The 19,674-nt window shown below is 36.6% G+C and overlaps 1 protein-coding gene across 2 annotated transcripts in view; it reads right to left on the bottom strand.

Moving 5' to 3' along the window:
- The window catches only part of GLS (glutaminase), a 136,499-nt gene that overhangs the window by 17,490 nt on the left and 99,335 nt on the right, over window positions 1–19,674 (bottom strand). For both annotated transcript variants that reach the window (XM_081755736.1, XM_081755737.1), the window contains 3 exons: window positions 13,277–13,435; window positions 7,486–7,662; window positions 5,711–5,842 (listed from right to left, as the gene is read on the bottom strand). In XM_081755736.1, coding sequence (XP_081611862.1) covers window positions 5,711–5,842; window positions 7,486–7,662; window positions 13,277–13,435 — 468 coding nt within the window. The remainder of the gene's footprint in view (window positions 1–5,710; window positions 5,843–7,485; window positions 7,663–13,276; window positions 13,436–19,674) is intronic.

The following is a 19,674-nucleotide window of genomic DNA, read 5'->3' as shown; positions in this document are numbered from 1 at the left end:
GTAATTATAATCTTTTATCACCAAAAATGGTGGATTGGCGCTCATTTGAAAGTGCAAGGATTAAATTACAAGTTACAATTCTTGACATAGTGTTTTTAAAGTCATGCAAGATTCATTCTATTTCTCCATTTTTTTAATTTTTTTTTTTTAAATGGAAAGTATTTGACTTTAATCAGTCTTTACGCAATATTGTCTACAATGCACAGAATAGAGCACTAAATCATATTATTAGGTTAAAATACTTTTTAGTAAACAGGCTTAATAATGACTGCTATCAAATGCGGATGTCTAACTTTTCGTACTGACCCGCTATACGCACATATTTTACAGAACAGATTGCATGCTAGATTACGAATGGAGTACAAAATTAAACTTGCACGTTTAGAAAAGAAAATCACTCGTCTACGTGGTACCCTCGTTTTCAATAAACGTAAACCAACAAAAATAGATTCTGATTCACCTGTAGAAATATTTGTTAATCTTACCGATTATTGATATACCTAAGAAATTCTATCAGATTTTTAGGTTAGGTTTAAAATTTAGTTACCTTCCGCTTTCCATTCCATTGGAGGAGATAATTTGTTCAGTTGAAAAAAAAAACCATAGACCTTGCACCTGATATTCATTCCGCGCAATCTATTAGAAATGAATGTTTGGCTAATATGCTAATATCAATACTTTTTTATACTCGCACAAAAAGGTGGGTAATCATCCAAAATCCAAATATGTACAAGGGCTTATTACACTCTTTAGAAAATTTCTTAATAAACACGAAATCTGGTGTTTAAAGGCTGATAAAGGAAACCATTATGTTGTTATGTCAAAACAAAGATATGCTTCCGGTATTTTAAAAATAGCAGAAAAATGTAATTTTGTTTCTCATCCCCGTAATCCATTACCACAGGTTATTAAGACGGTCAAGTCGACAATTGATTCTTCTCCACTTTTAACTGACATCGAAAAAGATATGATAAAAATACATGCACTTAGTCTTCCCATTATTTATGGCCTTCCGAAGGTGCACAAGCCCGACATTCCCCTTCGTCCGATCATATCAGGTTTCAATCATCCAGCTTATTTACTATCTAAATGGTTATATAAAAACTTAATAGTTACAATAATGATTTCAAATATGTTGTGAAAAACAGTCTAGACGTTAAATAACAATTATCATCATTTGTAAATGCCAATGAATGCTATTTTACTTGCTTCCATAGACATTGTTATGTATCCGTCCATACCACTGGAACTTACTATCAATAAATAGTACACGATCCTGGTTATTACAAAATGGCGCATCTACCTATGAAACTAATTTTTTATTACAATTACTTGAGGTTTGTTTAACAACTAATATATTCCAATTTGAAGATCACTACTTCCCTCAGAATGATGGGTTAGCCATGGGTAACGCATTATCCCCAATATTGTCCAACATTGTTTTAAATCAGATTGAAACTTCTATTTTACAACAAGATACATTTAGATACATATTAGATATTACCGTTATGTTGATGACATTTTACTACTTGTTCGTGACGAAAATACACTTGTACAAATATTTGAACAATTCAACAATCAGCACCCTAGGCAGAAGTTTACCCTTGAACGTAAATCTGATAACTGTCTTCCATTTTTAGGTTTATTGATTACCCGATCATATAACAAATTTATAACAAAAGTATATCGAAAACCTAATGCAGGCACTACTTACATACATCAACAGTCAGCTCATTCGCCACTGTACAAGGCCAATATTTGGAAGAATTTCTTTCGCAGAGCATTATTAATTTGTGACCGTCAAAAAGATCTTAACGAAGAAATACAGTTTTTATATAAAATAGGACAAGAAAACGGTTATAAGTTGTGTATTTTACAAAAATGGTTTAATCAAATACGTAGATCGTTGCAAGTCCCCAAAACGGTAACTTCCAAAGAAGCAAAAACTTGGATTGGAATTCCTTATTTTCCACAACTATCAACAAAATTTCAACGTATACTTGCAAAGCATAACATATCTGCTTCAAGTATTCCCCCCAAAAGTTTACATAAACATCTCACTGACTTAAAAGTTATTTTGTTGATCCATTAAATAAGTCAGGTATTTCCCGCGTCCAATGCGAATGTGACTTCTCATATATTGGCCAAACGAAACGCAATATTAACATGCGTGGTAAGGAACATATTAGACAATCAAAAAAGTCACAAGAAGGTATGTCGGGTTTGGCGCTTCATTTAAAACAACATTCACACAATATAAAACAGGTTAAGGTAATAGGTTCAGAAAAAAAGGGGGGGGGGGAATTAAAGAACCTTTCTTTATTCATAAATACAAACCTGCATTGAACTTTGAATCTGGCAACATTGATCGAACTTGGGTACCTACCTTTGATGCATACTTTGAATCTTGCAACAGTGACGTAACAGACACACCGCGTTTTCTTTAATTCATTTCATTCCTTTTTCACTCTGCTCTGCTCATCTCAGGATCCACTTTGTACATTACTTTTATTTAGTGGTATGTATTCCTTGTTTTACGCCTTTTAACTCCTTTCCGTTTTAAGCCTTTTTTCCTTGCAACTGAGGAAGGAACCAGCTGCGAGTTTCGAAACGTCAAAAAAGTGTTTAGACTTTCCAAGGAAGAATTCATTGGTAAGTAGCCAATTTTTTGTTAATGTACAAATGATGTTTGTGTGCGCTGTGGTCTGAGCGATCATCTGAACGTCCGTAAGGATTTCCAGACGAGACATCCGAACCTCTCGGTGCTTAATGCTCATCTCATTATTGAGACCGAAAAGCAATCCGGGAAAAGGTCTGTAATCCCTTTTTCGAAATGTTCTTTGGTGTCTTAACCAGGTAAGTTCAGGTCTCCTGAAAGTACTCATTGGTGGGACAGTAGGGGGACAGATCCGGAAAGCGGTTACAATATTTCAGTTCCATGTTGAGGGATAAATCCCACGGCGTAGGAACTTTTCTCGTGGAGAAGGATTATATAATGAACCATTATCCCCAAAGACCGTTGACCTGGGGGATTATGTAATAAACCATTATTCTCGCAGACTGTTAAGCTTGAATACCAATACATGCTTTTCCCTCATACCTATATTATCTATCAATACAAAACTTGGTACAAACATTTCTTATCCCCTACAGTATTTTTCGAGATACATTTGGATTGTGTGCTTTTACTCGCGCTTACTCCAGAGGGAAATTGATGGGAGGGATTTCTGGAGGGAATTTTCCCAACATTCTACTAATTTTCTCCTTGGGCTTCAATACATAGTACCTCGTAGAAAGCTTGTTTCATGCTGAAGAGAATGAACTATAAATCATTACTTTCCAATGAACAGTGTTGATTCAATAGCTATTTCACTGCGAGTCTACGATTATCTTTATACTAACAGGGTTAATGGGCCCCAGGGACTTACTCCTTTGTCCATGGCAGCTAATTTTTTGTGCATGAACATAATCTTTGTTATGTTTATAGAATGGACTAGGTTTGAATTCGGATGTCCGGATGACAGTTTCATGTCCGTTCCTTGTCAGAAGCCAAAGGAATATATAGATCGACTGTTGAAATATGTTTTTCTATTTTCTGAATTTTCTATTAAAAGGATTAGATACTTACAGAGTTTGGCCCTGTTTAGGGCATGGATCATTATTTTACGACTCAGTTTGTCATAATAATTTTTTATAATATCTTCACCATACAGGTCGAACAGCAAGTTTAGAAAATATACTAATTTCCTATTTCTTTTTCATAATGGCGCTAATGATTAGACTAACATCTTTTTTAAATACTGAATATATGAATATTTTCCGAGTATGAGATATCTGATATTCAGTTTTTTTTTCTTTTTTTTTAATTACAAACCTGGCATCACTGATGGAAGAAAGTGTTTGCATTTAACAACAGTAATTTCTTTCTTAAAGCGTTTTGCTACGAATACCAACACTTGAAACGAGGTGTCCCCTTTTTAGTTGCATGAAATTCATAACTCTGCTTTTAAGTTGTATTTTTTTTTTTTTTAATTTTTTTTTCAAAATTCTAAATTTTTAATCGGCGAATATGGTTTAGTGTGATTGCTATCTCGTAATTTTCAGTAGCTATTCTGAAGTTTGTAAAAACTCCCTCTCTCTTGCATAAGATCTATTTGGTTGACTATCAGCCAGACACATAAACGCTGCAGAACGCAGTTCACTTTATCAGACTTCTACTTAGGTAGATTTAGACCAAATTTTCAAATTTTGAGATTTCGCCTGAAACAGTAAAACCGGACCTGTGTTAACCGGTGCGATCTTTCGCTGGTGAATATGATCAGCTGGGTCAACAAGTAAGAATCAGACTTCTGATTGCCAGAACATTGCACAACGTAGGACAGTCACTTCTAGAGATGAAAGAATGAAATCTTTCAGTTTAACGTCCCATGATTATGCCCTTTAAGCTACGGGAGACGGATGATTACGACAAGTGAATGATGATGAAAGAATTCGTGGAATTAAATTGTCGGAGGAAACAAGATTACCCCAAGAAAACCTACATACATGATGTTGCCCACCACAAACATACTTGGCTGGGAATGGACTGCGCCCCACGCACCAGAGGTAAACGCATTCCATGAGGGACCCCACGCACAAGAGGTAAACGCTCTACCATGAGCCACCGAGCCTTCAAGAAATGAAACTGGATGTTTAACATATCAGGGATATTTCGTGATCAACTGTATGAAAGGTTTACAGTAATCACTAGTCTTCAGTTTTAGATACCCTTAAGGTTAACTATGTTTAGACGTTGGTTAAACAATAAACAGGTTTTAATTCAACAACTAGATTCCTCCCCTGGCTCAAGTAACTTGATAATAAGCTAGTGGTCACTGAACGAGCTGGAAATAATTTACAACACGCAACAGGTTCGAATAATAGTTAGGTTACCACTTTCTTCAGTGTTGTTTCACGTTCGATCTCAGCTTCCTACATAGACAATTATTCCTTGTATTTCCCTTTTTTTTAAAAAGTTTAAACGTCCCGCCATTTTGCAAAGAGGTTAAGGAGACGGTGATGATAATAAATGAAATGATGGAATAAAGAAAGTAGGAGGAACAGAAGAACCCGGACAAAACCCACGCACCAGATGTGAGCGCTCTATCGCTGAGACACAGCGGTCTGCCTATATATGTGAGTATGTCTATTGATGTAACCTGTAAATCTCAACTAGAAGGTAGATATAAGGTTTGATCAATTGAAACTCGTTCGTTGACCGTATGGTTGTAATGGTATATCATGGCATATGTCCTTGTTCATGTACAAATAATAACACGAAATAATAGTTCTATTACCTCAAATATTCGTCCGTTGAAGGACGTGTATAGTGACTGACGCATGCATATCGAAAACAGTGGTTGATTGACCAAGAATGTTTCGGGAAGGACGTGAGGAAACAAGTGATTATTCCCGTTCTGGTCGAGCCTATGTTGTCATTGAAGGCAACTATGCAAAATTCAATTCAACATGTTATGGTACGATGACGTCACACCACCGTTCGTCAAACGTTTGAATGCCAATCTTTCAAACCAAATAAACTCTCTATTGATTTAATATAAGTGCAAGTAATAAATACAAAGATTAATAAATTTAAATCTTTATTCATATTAATATTATAATCTATATTAAATATTTATAAATAAAGTTTATATAAAGAATGGGAACTTACTTCACTGAATTGCAGCCCTCTACAGCTGTTACCAAGGACATCCAATGGTGGTGACCACGTGCAGATTCCCATGGTATTTGGTACAACTATCAGCATTGCTCCAGATACTCCTGATTTTGCTGGAAGACCTACCTATATATATATGAATCCAAGGACAGAATTTGATAAAAATCTGAACGATCGGAAGTATACTGATTCCAATCAATGGAAATACTAACTCCGTTTATGGCGTCTGTTAAGAATTTTACTGGAATTAAGTGTTTCGACAAGCAATACAATTAGTGTTTCCAACAATAATTTTTAATAATTTAATTAAAAATATGAGTCAATTTCAATCTTAAAGTAAATGTACTGATTCTAGTTTTTGGTTCTAGTATTTCACGACGAACACTATATCATACATAATAGTGCACCCAAAATATTTTCAATCAATTTTGTAATTCAATAGCAGTAAATTTAAATGAATAGTTACCGTTTTCTACGTACTCGGAGCTGTGAAATGATATTGGAATTGCAAACAATAAGAGAGTTGTGAATTAAATGCATACTTACTGAATACATAAAATAATTTCATATTAAAATACAATCCAAGAGCAAATACACTGTGTTTGGGAAAAGTACGAGAGCGCAAACATGTCAGCAGCGGATCTTAAAATCTAAAGAAAAGCAATTGTCTCATCCAGCCCTCTTAGAAACATATATTCTTACATTAAAAATAAAAGAAGGTAGAATTTCAAGAGGATTGGTTTGATCCACAACTTCTTCAGATTCTTTAAATAAAAGAATCATGGAAATTTGGTGATTTTACATAATACTGTATTTTCAGCCCCCTCCCCCCTCTGTCAAGATTGGCGACTTGTTTTCCCTTCAGCAATGGCAACAAAGAGGTACTGAGAAGGGGAGTTTGTTTTGATTATCAATCGGCTTATATGAAACAAATTATAATGATTACTAAATGATATGGTGGGTTTCAGATCTGTTAACACTGAATACAAATTCTCATTACTTAAACATTCAAAAGATGCAAAATTTGGAATGGTTTCGAGGCCTTCCTTACTTCCTCCTTGGAACGTTAAAAGAAAAAAAAATGTTGCTACATAAGTTGAGTTGATTTTAGTTTAGCGTCCCTTTCAGCAGCGAGGCGATATGAGACGTGGACCTACTGATTAAAGTGGAATCCGAACTACATGAGCTCCCCCCCCCCCCCGGAAATTAAACCCGGGTCTCCCACGCCAAAAGCGCGTACGCTAACCGCTTAGCCACGAGGGAGCTCATGTCGCTATATAAAAGACGTGATGAATGAAATTCTTTGTCCATGCTGTGGAACAAGTTTTCAGTTCCATATTGAGATTTCCTTCTCTTTCTAATTTATAGGTAATGAAAAGTTTTTGTTGTCTACTTTTACGTAATATCACGACTTCTGTCAACGTAGATTATATCATCATCAGTTCGCTGAGTGATTCGCAGTTCAAAATCATTAACTGAATGCTTGTTATTTGTGATCTAACACAGAAGTACATAACAAGGATTATTCATGGCCAATAAAATTAGGAAAATAAATATCTTAGTGTGGAACTACCCCCACTTTCATTCTAGACCAGCAGAGAATTTCACACATTATGTCCTGTGCATCATGTGTAGTAACCATATATATATATATATATATATATATATCGCAGATTTTGTGTCATTTGCATGTTTTAAGGTATGAGAATTGTATTTACCGCCAATCGTACTAATGAATTTAAAATGGTATTATGGATTTTGTGACTTACCTTGAAGGCAAACTGACCAGAGTAGTCATACATTCCACAGCTATGCATTAGAGACAAAACATCGCGGACAGAATCGGAATTCAGAACTTTCTCTTCAGTCAATGGACAAATGCCTCCATTAGCAAGAGTAGCAGCCATTACAGCTGCACTTTCACAGTTGATTTCCATAGAACAACACTAGAAAAAGAAAGAAAATAATAATAAAAAAAAACTTCTCAAACAATATTTTCAATTTGATTACTCTTAGAGTTTCGGTCTATTATTATTTACAGTAAAATTAAAGAAAATAATATATGTTTTACGTTCTACAAATTTGTGCTGTAGGATATTGAAACAAATTAATGACGATGACAGAATCAGGGTTGTTAATGGTAATGTAATCGACAAGCGTAAATGTGTTGCACTAAGTTTTGTTTTAAAACCAGACTTTCCCCTTACAAGAAAGAAAGAAAAAAATCCGTGCGCAGAACCTAAAAAGAATTTCTGAAAACGATTTCGGATTGGGATCGAAACCAATTTTCCAGGCCCGGAACCGAAATTTACTTTCTGAGAAAATCTGTTCTGGTTGTGAAACCGAAACTGATTCTGAGATAGAAGTGAAATTGCAGAGGAAAGGGAAATAGGTTTTGGAACAAAATTACTATATTATTATATTATCCTTATACTATATTATTATATTATCCTTATAATATAATATAATAATATATTATTATATTATATTATATTATCCTTATATTATCCTTATATATCCTTATATTATCCTTATCCTCGTATTATTCCCTCATATCATCATTTCACAATTCTCAACATCGTTTGCAGCTTTTACCAATCTTTAGTTAATGATGTTGGCAAATGATGAATAAAAATGTATTTAGGTTCTCTTCCCAAAGCACACTAAATTAAAACGTTTATTTAGGTTCTACAGCCGAAATCCAAGGCATTTTCGATTCCCTTACCATTAACAACACGTGAAAGAACTGGTGGAATGCACATAGAGGAAAAATAGAAACTCCGAACAAACTCATGAACATGATCTCGTCCACAACAAACTCATGCTTTCGGATCGAACTTGGGATACTGTGCACCAGAGTAAGAGATCTACTATTAAGCCACCGAGCTCTGTTCGTCACTAAGTGTGCAACTTGAAGAAGAGGATGAAAACGATCAATCTAATAAACCCTAAAACATTTGGATTACATTCTCAGCATGATTCATGATAGGTGATTCAACGTATTTTACTTTCTATTTCGGTTAATACTACATTTTAAAGAACTACGTAATACATGAATAATAGAACTGAGTCTTTCAGCTTCTTATGGTTTCTAACTGACCACATGATGTTCATTTAAGGAATAAAGCGTGAGTAATGCTACACTATTGGCTAATCTGAAGCACAATTCGCTACATCTTAATTCAAATGGCACTCCACTTAGCTCAAGATGATTGGGTAATACCTAAAAATCCAGTGACCTAGATATTGAAATAGGAGCTACGCACAGCGAAGATATCTGCGGTGACCATTTGATTATGTCAATGCACATTAGTATTGTTAATATAAAAGCAGAAAATGGAAAACTCATAAGAAACTGGAAAACAACCTGTTGCATGTAGAAGAAAATTCTGCTACACATTTTTTGCGGTGAGTAATAGCCTTTCCGCTTTTTCTCATTGAATATAATTACCGCTCGCAATACTGTGATATTACTGTAATGCATTTAGGCATCTTACGTAATCGGACATTTTGCTAGCTTTTCTAAATCGTACCACATAATCGACTCATTACAAAGCCACCCAGTGGCTAGTACTTTTAACTCTATTTGGCACTGTTGCTCTCAAGCAACATCGCATTCTATTGCGTTATCCGCACGAATTATAACTTCTGTGATAATTTAATTCGCATTATTGCTTCAATACAATATTCATATACACGATTTGTGGGTCGCTTGTTTAGATATTTCTAATCTTCGTCAACAGGGGACAGATAAACTTAGTATTGCAGAAGCTTTATCTCCTACCTTCCGCGAAAGTTCTTTATTTATTTATTTATTTATTTATTTATTTATTTTATTTGTGGTTCCTTGATCTGTAGGAAAATATTTCAACGAAACTGATGCTAATTGCTGAAAGTATTCTTATGATATTTGACCATATTAGGGCATGCTGCTTAGTAGCAACACATAAGACCTATTTTATGGCAATGTTGCTTTGAAATAAACATCCTGTATTTTGTAACCAAAGTACAAAAATACTTTAAAAATTACGAAATTATGATCAGGAAGACATGGTTCACTCATAAAAGCAAACTAAATATTTTAATGGTAATGCTATCAACCCTTGCCAATTAAAGCGTTAATGGGTGTAGATGAATGAATGGTGTTTTCTCTTCGCAATAAAGAGATCCCAGGTTATTTTTTATCGTTTTCAGCTGTATCTGTAACTGTACAACTGAAAAATAATTATATCACAATAGAGGAAGCAACCAAATTTTATTCACATAATATTTTCTACGATTGAAAATTGTTCAATGAAATTAATTAGTTTTTCATAGTTATAGACAAATAAGTAAACAAGTATATGACAAAAGATGTCCGTGTGTCAAAGAGAAAGATCAACGCAACAAAACGGGCATCTCTACTGCTGCTGGGTTCTCCAGTTTTGGGCATCATAGATATTGGAAGCCGCTGCGTACTCCCGATATGTGCATGAAGTGCGCTTCTTGGTACAATGTAAGAATCCACTATCTCAGGAATAATAACAAGGGCAGCACAACGCTTCGCCACGACAGAAATCGCTTAATTACGCAAAATTTATATCTAATAAAGAAGCAAAAGGCTGGAGTTATTTATTTATATAGGTATTACCTGCATCTATAGCTTTAAGAACATCATGTTTAAAGAATGACTTCTCTCGGCAAACACATTATCCAGGAAAGGTAAGACTTGTATGTCAGGCATCATCCTTGCATATGTCTGGTGTAGTGAAAAAAAAAAAAAAAAGAAAAAAACTCAGGACAAGATAGCTGGCCTGAAAGTCTTTATACGTTTTCGACTGAGTGAACCCCACCGGGAATCGAACCAGGGATCACTCGCACCAAAGGCAAATGTGTTAGCAACTACGCTACGCGGGACCACAAGACCGGAGTTCATATGCTCCGTCCCTCACATATTATGGAGAGGAAGACACAGTCGAAACCTCTACAAACACTATTTACCAAAAGACAAGTGGAAATTTGTAGTGAATCTGGACGGGACACGGATGTATCCAATAGGAATGTGGTGGAAAACCTCTTCTGCCCCTGTGATACCAGAGGTCATTCTCAGTGGATATGTGAATGGGCAATTTACCATGCGTCTTTTTTCTTCTTTCGTTTTTTCGTTTTAAGCTTCTACTTTCCTCTGCCGCTACTATTTATTGTCGCCTTATTAAAAAGCACATTTACATGTCTCTTTTAAGTTTCTTTATACTTTCTTTGGAATTTTAAAGCACTTTTTCTCTATCTTTCTCTCTTTTACTCATGCGTTTGCCTCTGATGCTTGGGGTCTCTGGTTCGATCCCAGCTCGTGCCGTGTGGACTTTGTGGTGGACAAACGCCGTGCTTGTGGGTTTTCTCGGGGTTCTTTCGTTTCCTCCCACTTTCTTCATTCCACCATTTCATTCATTTCTCATCGTCATCACCGTCTCGTTTAGCCTAATCGGCATTACCGTGGGACGTAAAACTTAAAGATTTCATTTCATTTTCCTCTTTTATTTATCTTACGTAACCCCAGTTAGGAGTGCAAGGCGAGTTTTTTATTGGTATAGTATCTTTTAATATACACCCTTTCCTCCACCATTTTTTATCTTATTTATTTTTTTAAATTTTTATATATAGCACATAAAACATACATATTTAGGACACTTCAGAATATACAGTGTTTTATGTTTATACTTTGCTTACTATCTGTTTTACTCCCGTATTTGAGTTTCTTATTAGTATTAGTTCTTTAACTGTATTTTGCGATACAATCCATATGTACACACAAACATAAAATGTAAAGAATTATAGTTTCTGATACACTACAACTAAATTGTGGTTGTAATTTCAATTTAATTTTATAATTGATTAGTTTTGTTTTAAAATTCTTTTGAGTTTGATTCTTCTTTTTTGGTCATCATCCTTACATGATTAATTTTCTCTTCTTCAAGAGTTCTTTGATCACTTGTATAGTAACGATTTCTAAATCGTTTAAGTTTTCTTTATTTGTTAGAATTTCTTGCGTATTAAGGTTTCTCAACTTGTTTCTTACCGTGATAATTTTATTTACTTATTTATTTTTGACCCAGTTTCTCACAATTTCATAAATCATGTGCCAGTGTTTGTTCTAGTCCACAAGCACAAAGGCCATCTACAGTGATTTAATATTTTAAGATGGCTTTTGAAAGGGCTCTGATCGGGAAATTCCGTGCTCTCTTTTGACATTTCGACTGTTTCGTTTCTAATTCGTAATGTTGGGTTGTTGGTGGGTACTGATACAATGGCAAACTTATGCTAGACAGAGTGAATATAAAGGCTAAAATCAATGGAGTTTATTATGAGATGTACATCTTGGAGCCACTATATTGGCGTGATATTCCATCAGTACATACTTGCGTCTCTGGCATGTAAAATTTGGGGGGGGGGGGGCATCAAAGAAAGTGATTTAAATGGTACTACCTAGCCCAACTGTTTATTAACTTCGATTCATTTGTTACCTTTCTGCTTATCTTAACGGACCCCTGAGATTATACCAAGAACTCTGTTATAATCGTTTCACAGCCTGAATATTATATTCCAAATAAATATTTAAATATAATTATTATTATTTATATGTTATTCTGTCGTTAATAAATAAATCGAATTAGAATAAAATATTGAATATTTTGTACTTCAAAATATTACGGGTGACGCGTCCCCCTCGCCCCCTTGTCAGAGACGCCCGTGTCCCTATATGACAGCGAAACATCTCATGATCTTATTGACCAGACAAAATACCCAGTTATATGGTGAAGTGGACGGTGACATACATGAAATGAATGGCACATGGAGCTGAAATTCATGCAAAATCTCATTTACAGCTATTCCTATGAAATCCCCTGATCCATTACTCATGGATTTTTGCGGATTTCAATTGTTCCCAGCCGCGCACATTCAACGGTTCTTGGAAAGTTTGTTAACAAGAATGGAGCATATCTGATCAAACTGTGCTTCAACGACGTCTTCCTCAATGGAAACTAAGATACAGGGTGATAGTCAGTGGCATATTTAGGGGGTGCCTATCGGGCTCAAGCCCCCCCTCCGAAATAAATTTGTTATATGCACAACTTCATTAAAATTTGTCGGCACCCAAATGGAAAAATATAAATACTTATTCACTTGTTGTGCATAGCTCCCTCGAAACAAAATCCTAAATACACCACTGGCGATAGTTAACGGACACAGCTTGCATATCAAACACAACTGCTGGTGGCGTCGCTATATTTTTTAATGGGTAAGGGCGCCAAATTCGTTAATATAAACCTGAAGCATCTTTCTGTGTTATACATAACTTCCTACTAATATATTACTTAAAGATCGTTTGTACTTAGCACTTGACATAAGAAATATCAACTAACTTGTATCAAACTATGAAATACTACTCAAATTGATAACTGGGCTATGGTCATTATTCTATACGAACAAAAAATTTAAAAGAGTCACAAGACAATAACATTAGTTCATTAGTACAGGGAAGGGTTGCAAAATTTCAAGAACAAAAAATAAGTATTATCTTACCTGAAAATAAAAGTCCAAGCATTCTTTCAAGTTTGAATGTTCTGGAAAACATTTATGTTCTCTCATATAAAATCCCAGTGCGTAGTTTCGATCGGCAGCTTCTCGCTCAGAAAGAAATACTGCATTGTTGAAACCAATATACTCCCCGCCAGCTAATTTCTATAAAGTATAAATAAACCACTAAAAGATACTTATTATTTGACATGCAAATTGGTAAGTTCTCGAAATACCATTTTGAACTTAAATGAAATGAAATTACTTATTTAACTGAGTTTATATCTTGGACTAAGAAAACGGATGACACTTCAAGATAATTATTTTATTAAAGAACCGGTAGAGTAAAACCATGACAGGAAATTGAAAGCTCTGAGAAAACCCAATATCACAATGGAAGCCCTCAGCTCCCCAAAACAGTACTGTTATCTAATGTATCCTATTATATTAAAGAGCAGAAATAACTCGTTCACTCAGTAACACCTAGACCATACTACTATACCCCAAAGCCTGAAATTTGGTCAAAACCCTCCCTTTGTCACAAAAGCAAGGGATTTTTAAAAAATGAAACAGAGGATTCAAATTGTCAAGAGCAGAGTATCTCACGAATCCCTAAAGTTAGAGAGACGTAACTCACCATATAAATTCCTCGTTATAAACACCTAAATATGTGTTGCTCGATTTTCGGTAAGTTCCCTCTTAAAGGGAAAATTTCAATAATATTCAAATTTCTTACTCTTTATTCAGAAAATGCCCATGTAAGTATTTGCTTATTTTAGACTATTTGCATATGTTAGAAGTGTGAAATTTCATATATAAACTCTTAATTAAAATATAGAGGAACATGTTTCAGTTTTTTCAAAAATCCCACTCCGAAAGGAGAAAATTTTCTAATATTAAAATTGCCAATTCCTTATTCAGAAAACACACATCAATATTAGGATTCGCTGAAGTTGGAGGTGTGAAATTTGGTATATAAACTCTTCATTACAAATGAGCGAACACGTATTAACTTGTTCTTCCCATGCGAGGAATGGGCATTTCTACTAATACTGGGGCAGTTCTTCTAATATAGATATATCAGATAATCAGCCTCAAACGCTTCAATAGGAAAAAATTATGTTGCCATAAAAGCTACACTATATCAGAAATATGTTTTAAAGAAAATAAAAGTAATAAGAATAACACTATACCAATAAGTGTAACACGAATACACATTTCTAATACTTCAATAATGGAAACAGTTATTAGCTTGAAGATTTGATTTGGACATAAACTTGTTCTTAGTAATGAATTTCTAATCATTGTTCTACATGGTGCAATCCTAGATCACTACTGAATATAACACGAACTTTTACTTAATTTCATGCTTCTAAAAATACATATTTTCAGGTAATTTTTTGTAAACTTTGTTATACGAAGCACGTCCAGAAATTAAGTTTCCCTAGGCTGGCAAAGACAGAAAAGACACAGTAGCCATGAAGCATTTATTGCAACAGATACATCACAGGTAACACTACTTTTTAATATATTCACCAACAGAATTTAGACACTACGATCAAATATTGTGGGATCAACTTTTGTATCCGTATGTCGTACAAGGCAGCCACCTGGGAATGGAACCAGTGTTAGTTGCTTCGACACTCACTCGGTTCACAATTTCTTGAAAGCAAGGCATGTCGTGACCATTTCATGCGCAAGGGATCGGGAAAAATGTGCGAACTGGCTTCTGAGTTGCATAGTGGGCGCCCATCTCTTTTGAAAGAGGACCTTGTGAATCTAGTGTGCAGCGCATTCTGGAGAATTGGCATGATAACTGAACTCAGCAGCCAGTTCCCACATACTTCCCGATTCCTGTTGCACGAAATTGTCACGACACACCTGAGTCTAAAGAAATCGTATGTCAGGTGGGTGCAGTTGACTTTTATTAAGACATAAGAGTACAAAAGTTAATCCCATGGTATGACAAGTGTCTGAATTTCGGTGGTGAATATTTTAGGAAGTAGTGTCACCTGTGCTGTATCTGTAGCAATTATCTGTCTAAGGTCACTTCAGCTTCTTTATGCTTACCGCGCTACGAAAACTTAGTGTTTGGACGCGCTTCATATACTAGTTTCTCTCCCTCGATGAATAATAGGATATCGAATTTTAAGCGTACACACTTTATTTTTCGTACACAAAGTATTCACTAGGGTCTGGCAAACCCCGGAGTACTTGGACGATTTTATATAAGGTTTTGAAAGTAATAAATAAAACTGTTTGACTGAAATATGTCTCAATGTAAGGATTTAATACGTAGGCAATTTTTCCTAGAAAAGTCACGTAAAATTTCTGTTGTAGAGGATCACAAAATAGGCCCATCATTGGTGATCGATTTCAAATATACGAGGAGCTGCTGAAAAGTTCGTAGCCCAACCCAGAAGTGCACGTGGAATGATGAAATTTTAGTAATTTTATATTCCACATCCGAGGTTCCACGTACTTCCTTGCATGGTGTTCCAATTTTTGCAGACCAGTTAAAAAAAATTCTGAATGTTCCTCGCACCACTATTCCGTAGCACTAATAACCTCCTTATCTGATTCAAAGTGGCGTCTTTTTAAGTGTTGTTTAAGCTTGAAGAATAAGTAATAGTTTGACGAAGCTAGATCTGTGGAATACGAAGGATTATATAGAAACTCTAACCTTAGTTAATGGAATTGTCAGTTGTGTTTGTAGTACTCGATGGACAAGAGCATTGTCCTGAAGGAGCAGAACTCCTTTTTTTCAATTTTCCGCGGCGATGCACTTTAAATATGCTTCAGTTTTGGGAGTAATGCAGAGTAATAATCTGCATTAAATATTTGACCCTTGGACAGTTAGTGTATGAGTACGACTCCATCCTGATCCCTGAAGAATGTTTCAAATATTTTCCCAACCGACTTCTGTCACTTGAACTTCTGACAGCTCTGATCTCGGTGTTTGTGAAATTCACTGATTGGACTCACATGATCACTTCAGGGCTCTGATAAACACAATAACAATGTCGTTGTTAATATAAAAATTTGTACTTGTACATCCAAAGATGTAAGACTGTACAATTTCATCATTCTACCTGAACTTTTTCTGGGTTGTCGTTAAGGGTGCAGAATGAATGACACAAGAGAATTCCATTGACTGAGTGAGTAAAACCTCATGCATGATGTCCTGGCACGTGATTTAATTCCACGATCTCCCGAGTGTTAAGCCAAGGCTATACCAGCTGAAAGTGAAAGGGTTAAGGGTTTTATGTCCTTTTTCAACAGCGGGGCTATATAGAGACGTGGACCTACAGTTTAAAGTGGGATCCGAACCACTTCATTCAAGGTGAGCTCCCGGCGGGAATCGATCCCGCGACCACTCGAGGGAGCCCGCTATACAAGCGGAGCAACGCAAAATTATTTGTACTCCATTTATAGGTTCATTATTAGTATGCACCTGGACTTTTCATGCGTGTTTTGGTGTTTTTTTTTTTTCTTTTTGCACTTGTTTTTGAGGTTTTCAGCAGATAAGGGATTTTGTCGTGAGAATGTTCTTGTTATTTTTCTGCAGAACTTTTCGCACTTTATAAAGAAACCTTTTGCTCCCACAGCAAGAATAGTGTCTTCGTATTCACGCTCTTATCATTTCATACAAAATAACTTAAATCTAATAAACCTACTTACCTATTTTCTACATTTAAATTTCTTGGAGATATTTATTGGCTAATACCCACTTCAAATGAAATACCACCTTGCTGTTCAAGTCTTATTATTTTTATCAAGTCCTTTTGGTTATGAAAATGTTCTTTCAGTTCGAAAAACGCGTCTACAGTATCGCGTTTACATAAGAAAGCATTGATTTTACTTGTAGCTTATTTTTTTTCTGCTTTTGAAAAGTTTTGTCTGATGCTCAAGTGCTTTCTGATCCGGACGTCTTCAAATTGCATATGTTCAAATCAAGATTTTGACTGGAGTCAACGTCAACACGATCTTTCACAGCACAAGCTTTATATATGAAAGAGAAGTATTTCTTTAATTATTTTCTCTTTCCCTCTTTATATAGTTTTACATCTATAACATGGTCTCTTGTGTCCATTCTCCCCTGGTGAAAAATCATTGTTTACTTTGAGAATGAATTTGTAAAATAAATAAATAAAATTTGTGGAAATGGTCCAGTGAAACAAAATGTCATTCCGTAACTCTGCCATTTTTATAAAAGAAAATAAAGTAACTCATCTAAGGGAACCCCCGTTACTTCAGAGCACTCGCCTTCGGTGCACGTGGTAGAGGTCTGCACGGACCGGAATTTTTAGCCCGGGCTCGGCCCGGCTCGTGAGTTTATAATGTGAGGACCGACCCGAGTCCGAAATATGTTTTAGCATTTACGCCCGAGCTCATGTGGTAGGTAGTCAAATGAGCCCGAAATAAACCCGAATTACATAAACTTTATAATTTACTCAAAATTGTGTGTGTTTTTTTATTATTATTATTATTTACAGCAATTAGAAGTTTAATTTTGCAGTTTTGCTTTGAAAGTTCTTAAGAAAGAATGGTCCAAACGTCCAATAAATATCGTTGTACCGTACATTTACAAAGTTAGGCCCCAAAAGGCCAGATAAATATGAAGGCCAGTATATTTAAAAATTTACGGCCCGGCCAGGGCCCGAAGTGGATTTGTAGGCTCGAGTCCGGCCCGCGGATTGCACTTTAACCTGTAAGCTCAGTCTCTATATAGTCTTGCTGTTGGGTAAAGACGTTTAAAACCTAACAAACGACTTTTCCCTTTGAGTGTATGCCCTCGTGACATGCTTATCATGAGAATTGCTGTCTTATAGAGAAAATTTGCCATATGAATTTCATTTAGTGGTATGAGAGTAATAACTTATCATTAGAGTTGTTTTCAAATATTGGAATTGATGATACGATTCCAAATGACTACGAAAAGTAGAATTGTACAGATGGTGATCAGAAAAATGGAAACACCTGATTGAAATTGCAACTTACCAGATTAATATGGTGTCGGACCACCTTTCGCCTTCAGAACAGCCTTGATGCGACGTGAGATGGAGGTATAGAGGTCGTGAATGGTAGCAAGTGGAATTTTGCACCATTCCTCGTACAGGGCATCGGCCAGTTCTGTGAGAGAGGATGGAGGTGGAAATCGTCGCCGGAGTCGTGTTTCCAAGACGGACCACAGATGTTCAATTATGTTGAGATCTGGGGATTGGGCGGGCCAGGGGAGGTGTTGAACTTCATCCCGATGTTCCTCAAACCATGCTGCAACAACGCCAGCTGTGTGAATGGGTGCATTATCATCCTGGAAGATGGCGTCATTGTCCGGGAACAACATCCGGACCATAGGATGCAAGTGGTCTCCTAAAATTGCGACATAATCGTTGGCAGTGATTCGTCCGCTAAGTGTGACCACAGGACCCAAAGAAAACCATGATATGGCGGCCCACAGCATCACCGAGCCGCCGCCATGTTTCACAGTTGGGCGGAGACACTGCAGATCATAAGCTTCTTTGGGCGTTCTCCACACATAAACACGGCCCGTGGTTGGGAATAGGGTGAAGGATGACTCATCCGACCATATCACACGTTTCCAGTCCTAAACGGTCCAAGTTGCATGGTCGCGGCACCATTTGCGGAGTGCGAAAGCGTTATGGTCCCTGATGAGCGGTTTGGCCCGTGCAACACGCCCCTGTAAGTTCATGTCATTCGCGGCGGACTGTGATTGTCGAAACAGGGTGGGGGAGGTGCTGATTGAGTTCCTCCGTCACTTGCTCCGCAGTGGCACGACGGTTCAGCGTGACAATGCGCTTTAATACCCGGCGTGACCTGTCACTCATGATTTTCTCCCGCCCACTGTTCCACTTCCCCGATGTGGTTTCCCGTGTGTTGTGTAGGCCGTCATCACCTTCGACACTGTCCCACGCGACACACCTAACACAGTAGCCACTGCCGTCACACTCACTCCACATAACCGCGCACCAACAATTTGCCCTCTTTGAAAATCTGAGAGGTCTCCCATTTTACACTATCTCCGTCTGCTGCAGCCACTGGACACTGCTGTTCCACTGCGCCTGACGTAGTATGGAGACCGACCTAACACACCACCACCAGCGGTCCGGCGCTGCGGGCGCCACGACACCACTGCCAACCCATACATCTGACGTGTTGCCAACTACAGGTGTTTCCATTTTTCTGATCACCATCTGTATCTTTTCTTGTATTTATTTGGGGCTGCCACAGTTCGATTCATTGGTCATAGGTACGAGGATCTGAAGAAGAGGAGTAAGCAACACCAGTGAGAGGATGACAACCTTTGGTGCCAAATGTCAACGACCGCTGAAGAGCCACTTAACTGTTCTAGAGAAAGCGATCTATTGCCTCGTTACTTTGCT

Source organism: Thermobia domestica, chromosome 4 (genome assembly GCF_964235325.1).
Source record: "Thermobia domestica chromosome 4, izTheDome1.hap1.1, whole genome shotgun sequence".
NCBI classification, from domain to species: domain Eukaryota; kingdom Metazoa; phylum Arthropoda; class Insecta; order Zygentoma; family Lepismatidae; genus Thermobia; species Thermobia domestica.
This window is presented reverse-complemented; position numbering and strand designations above follow the sequence as displayed.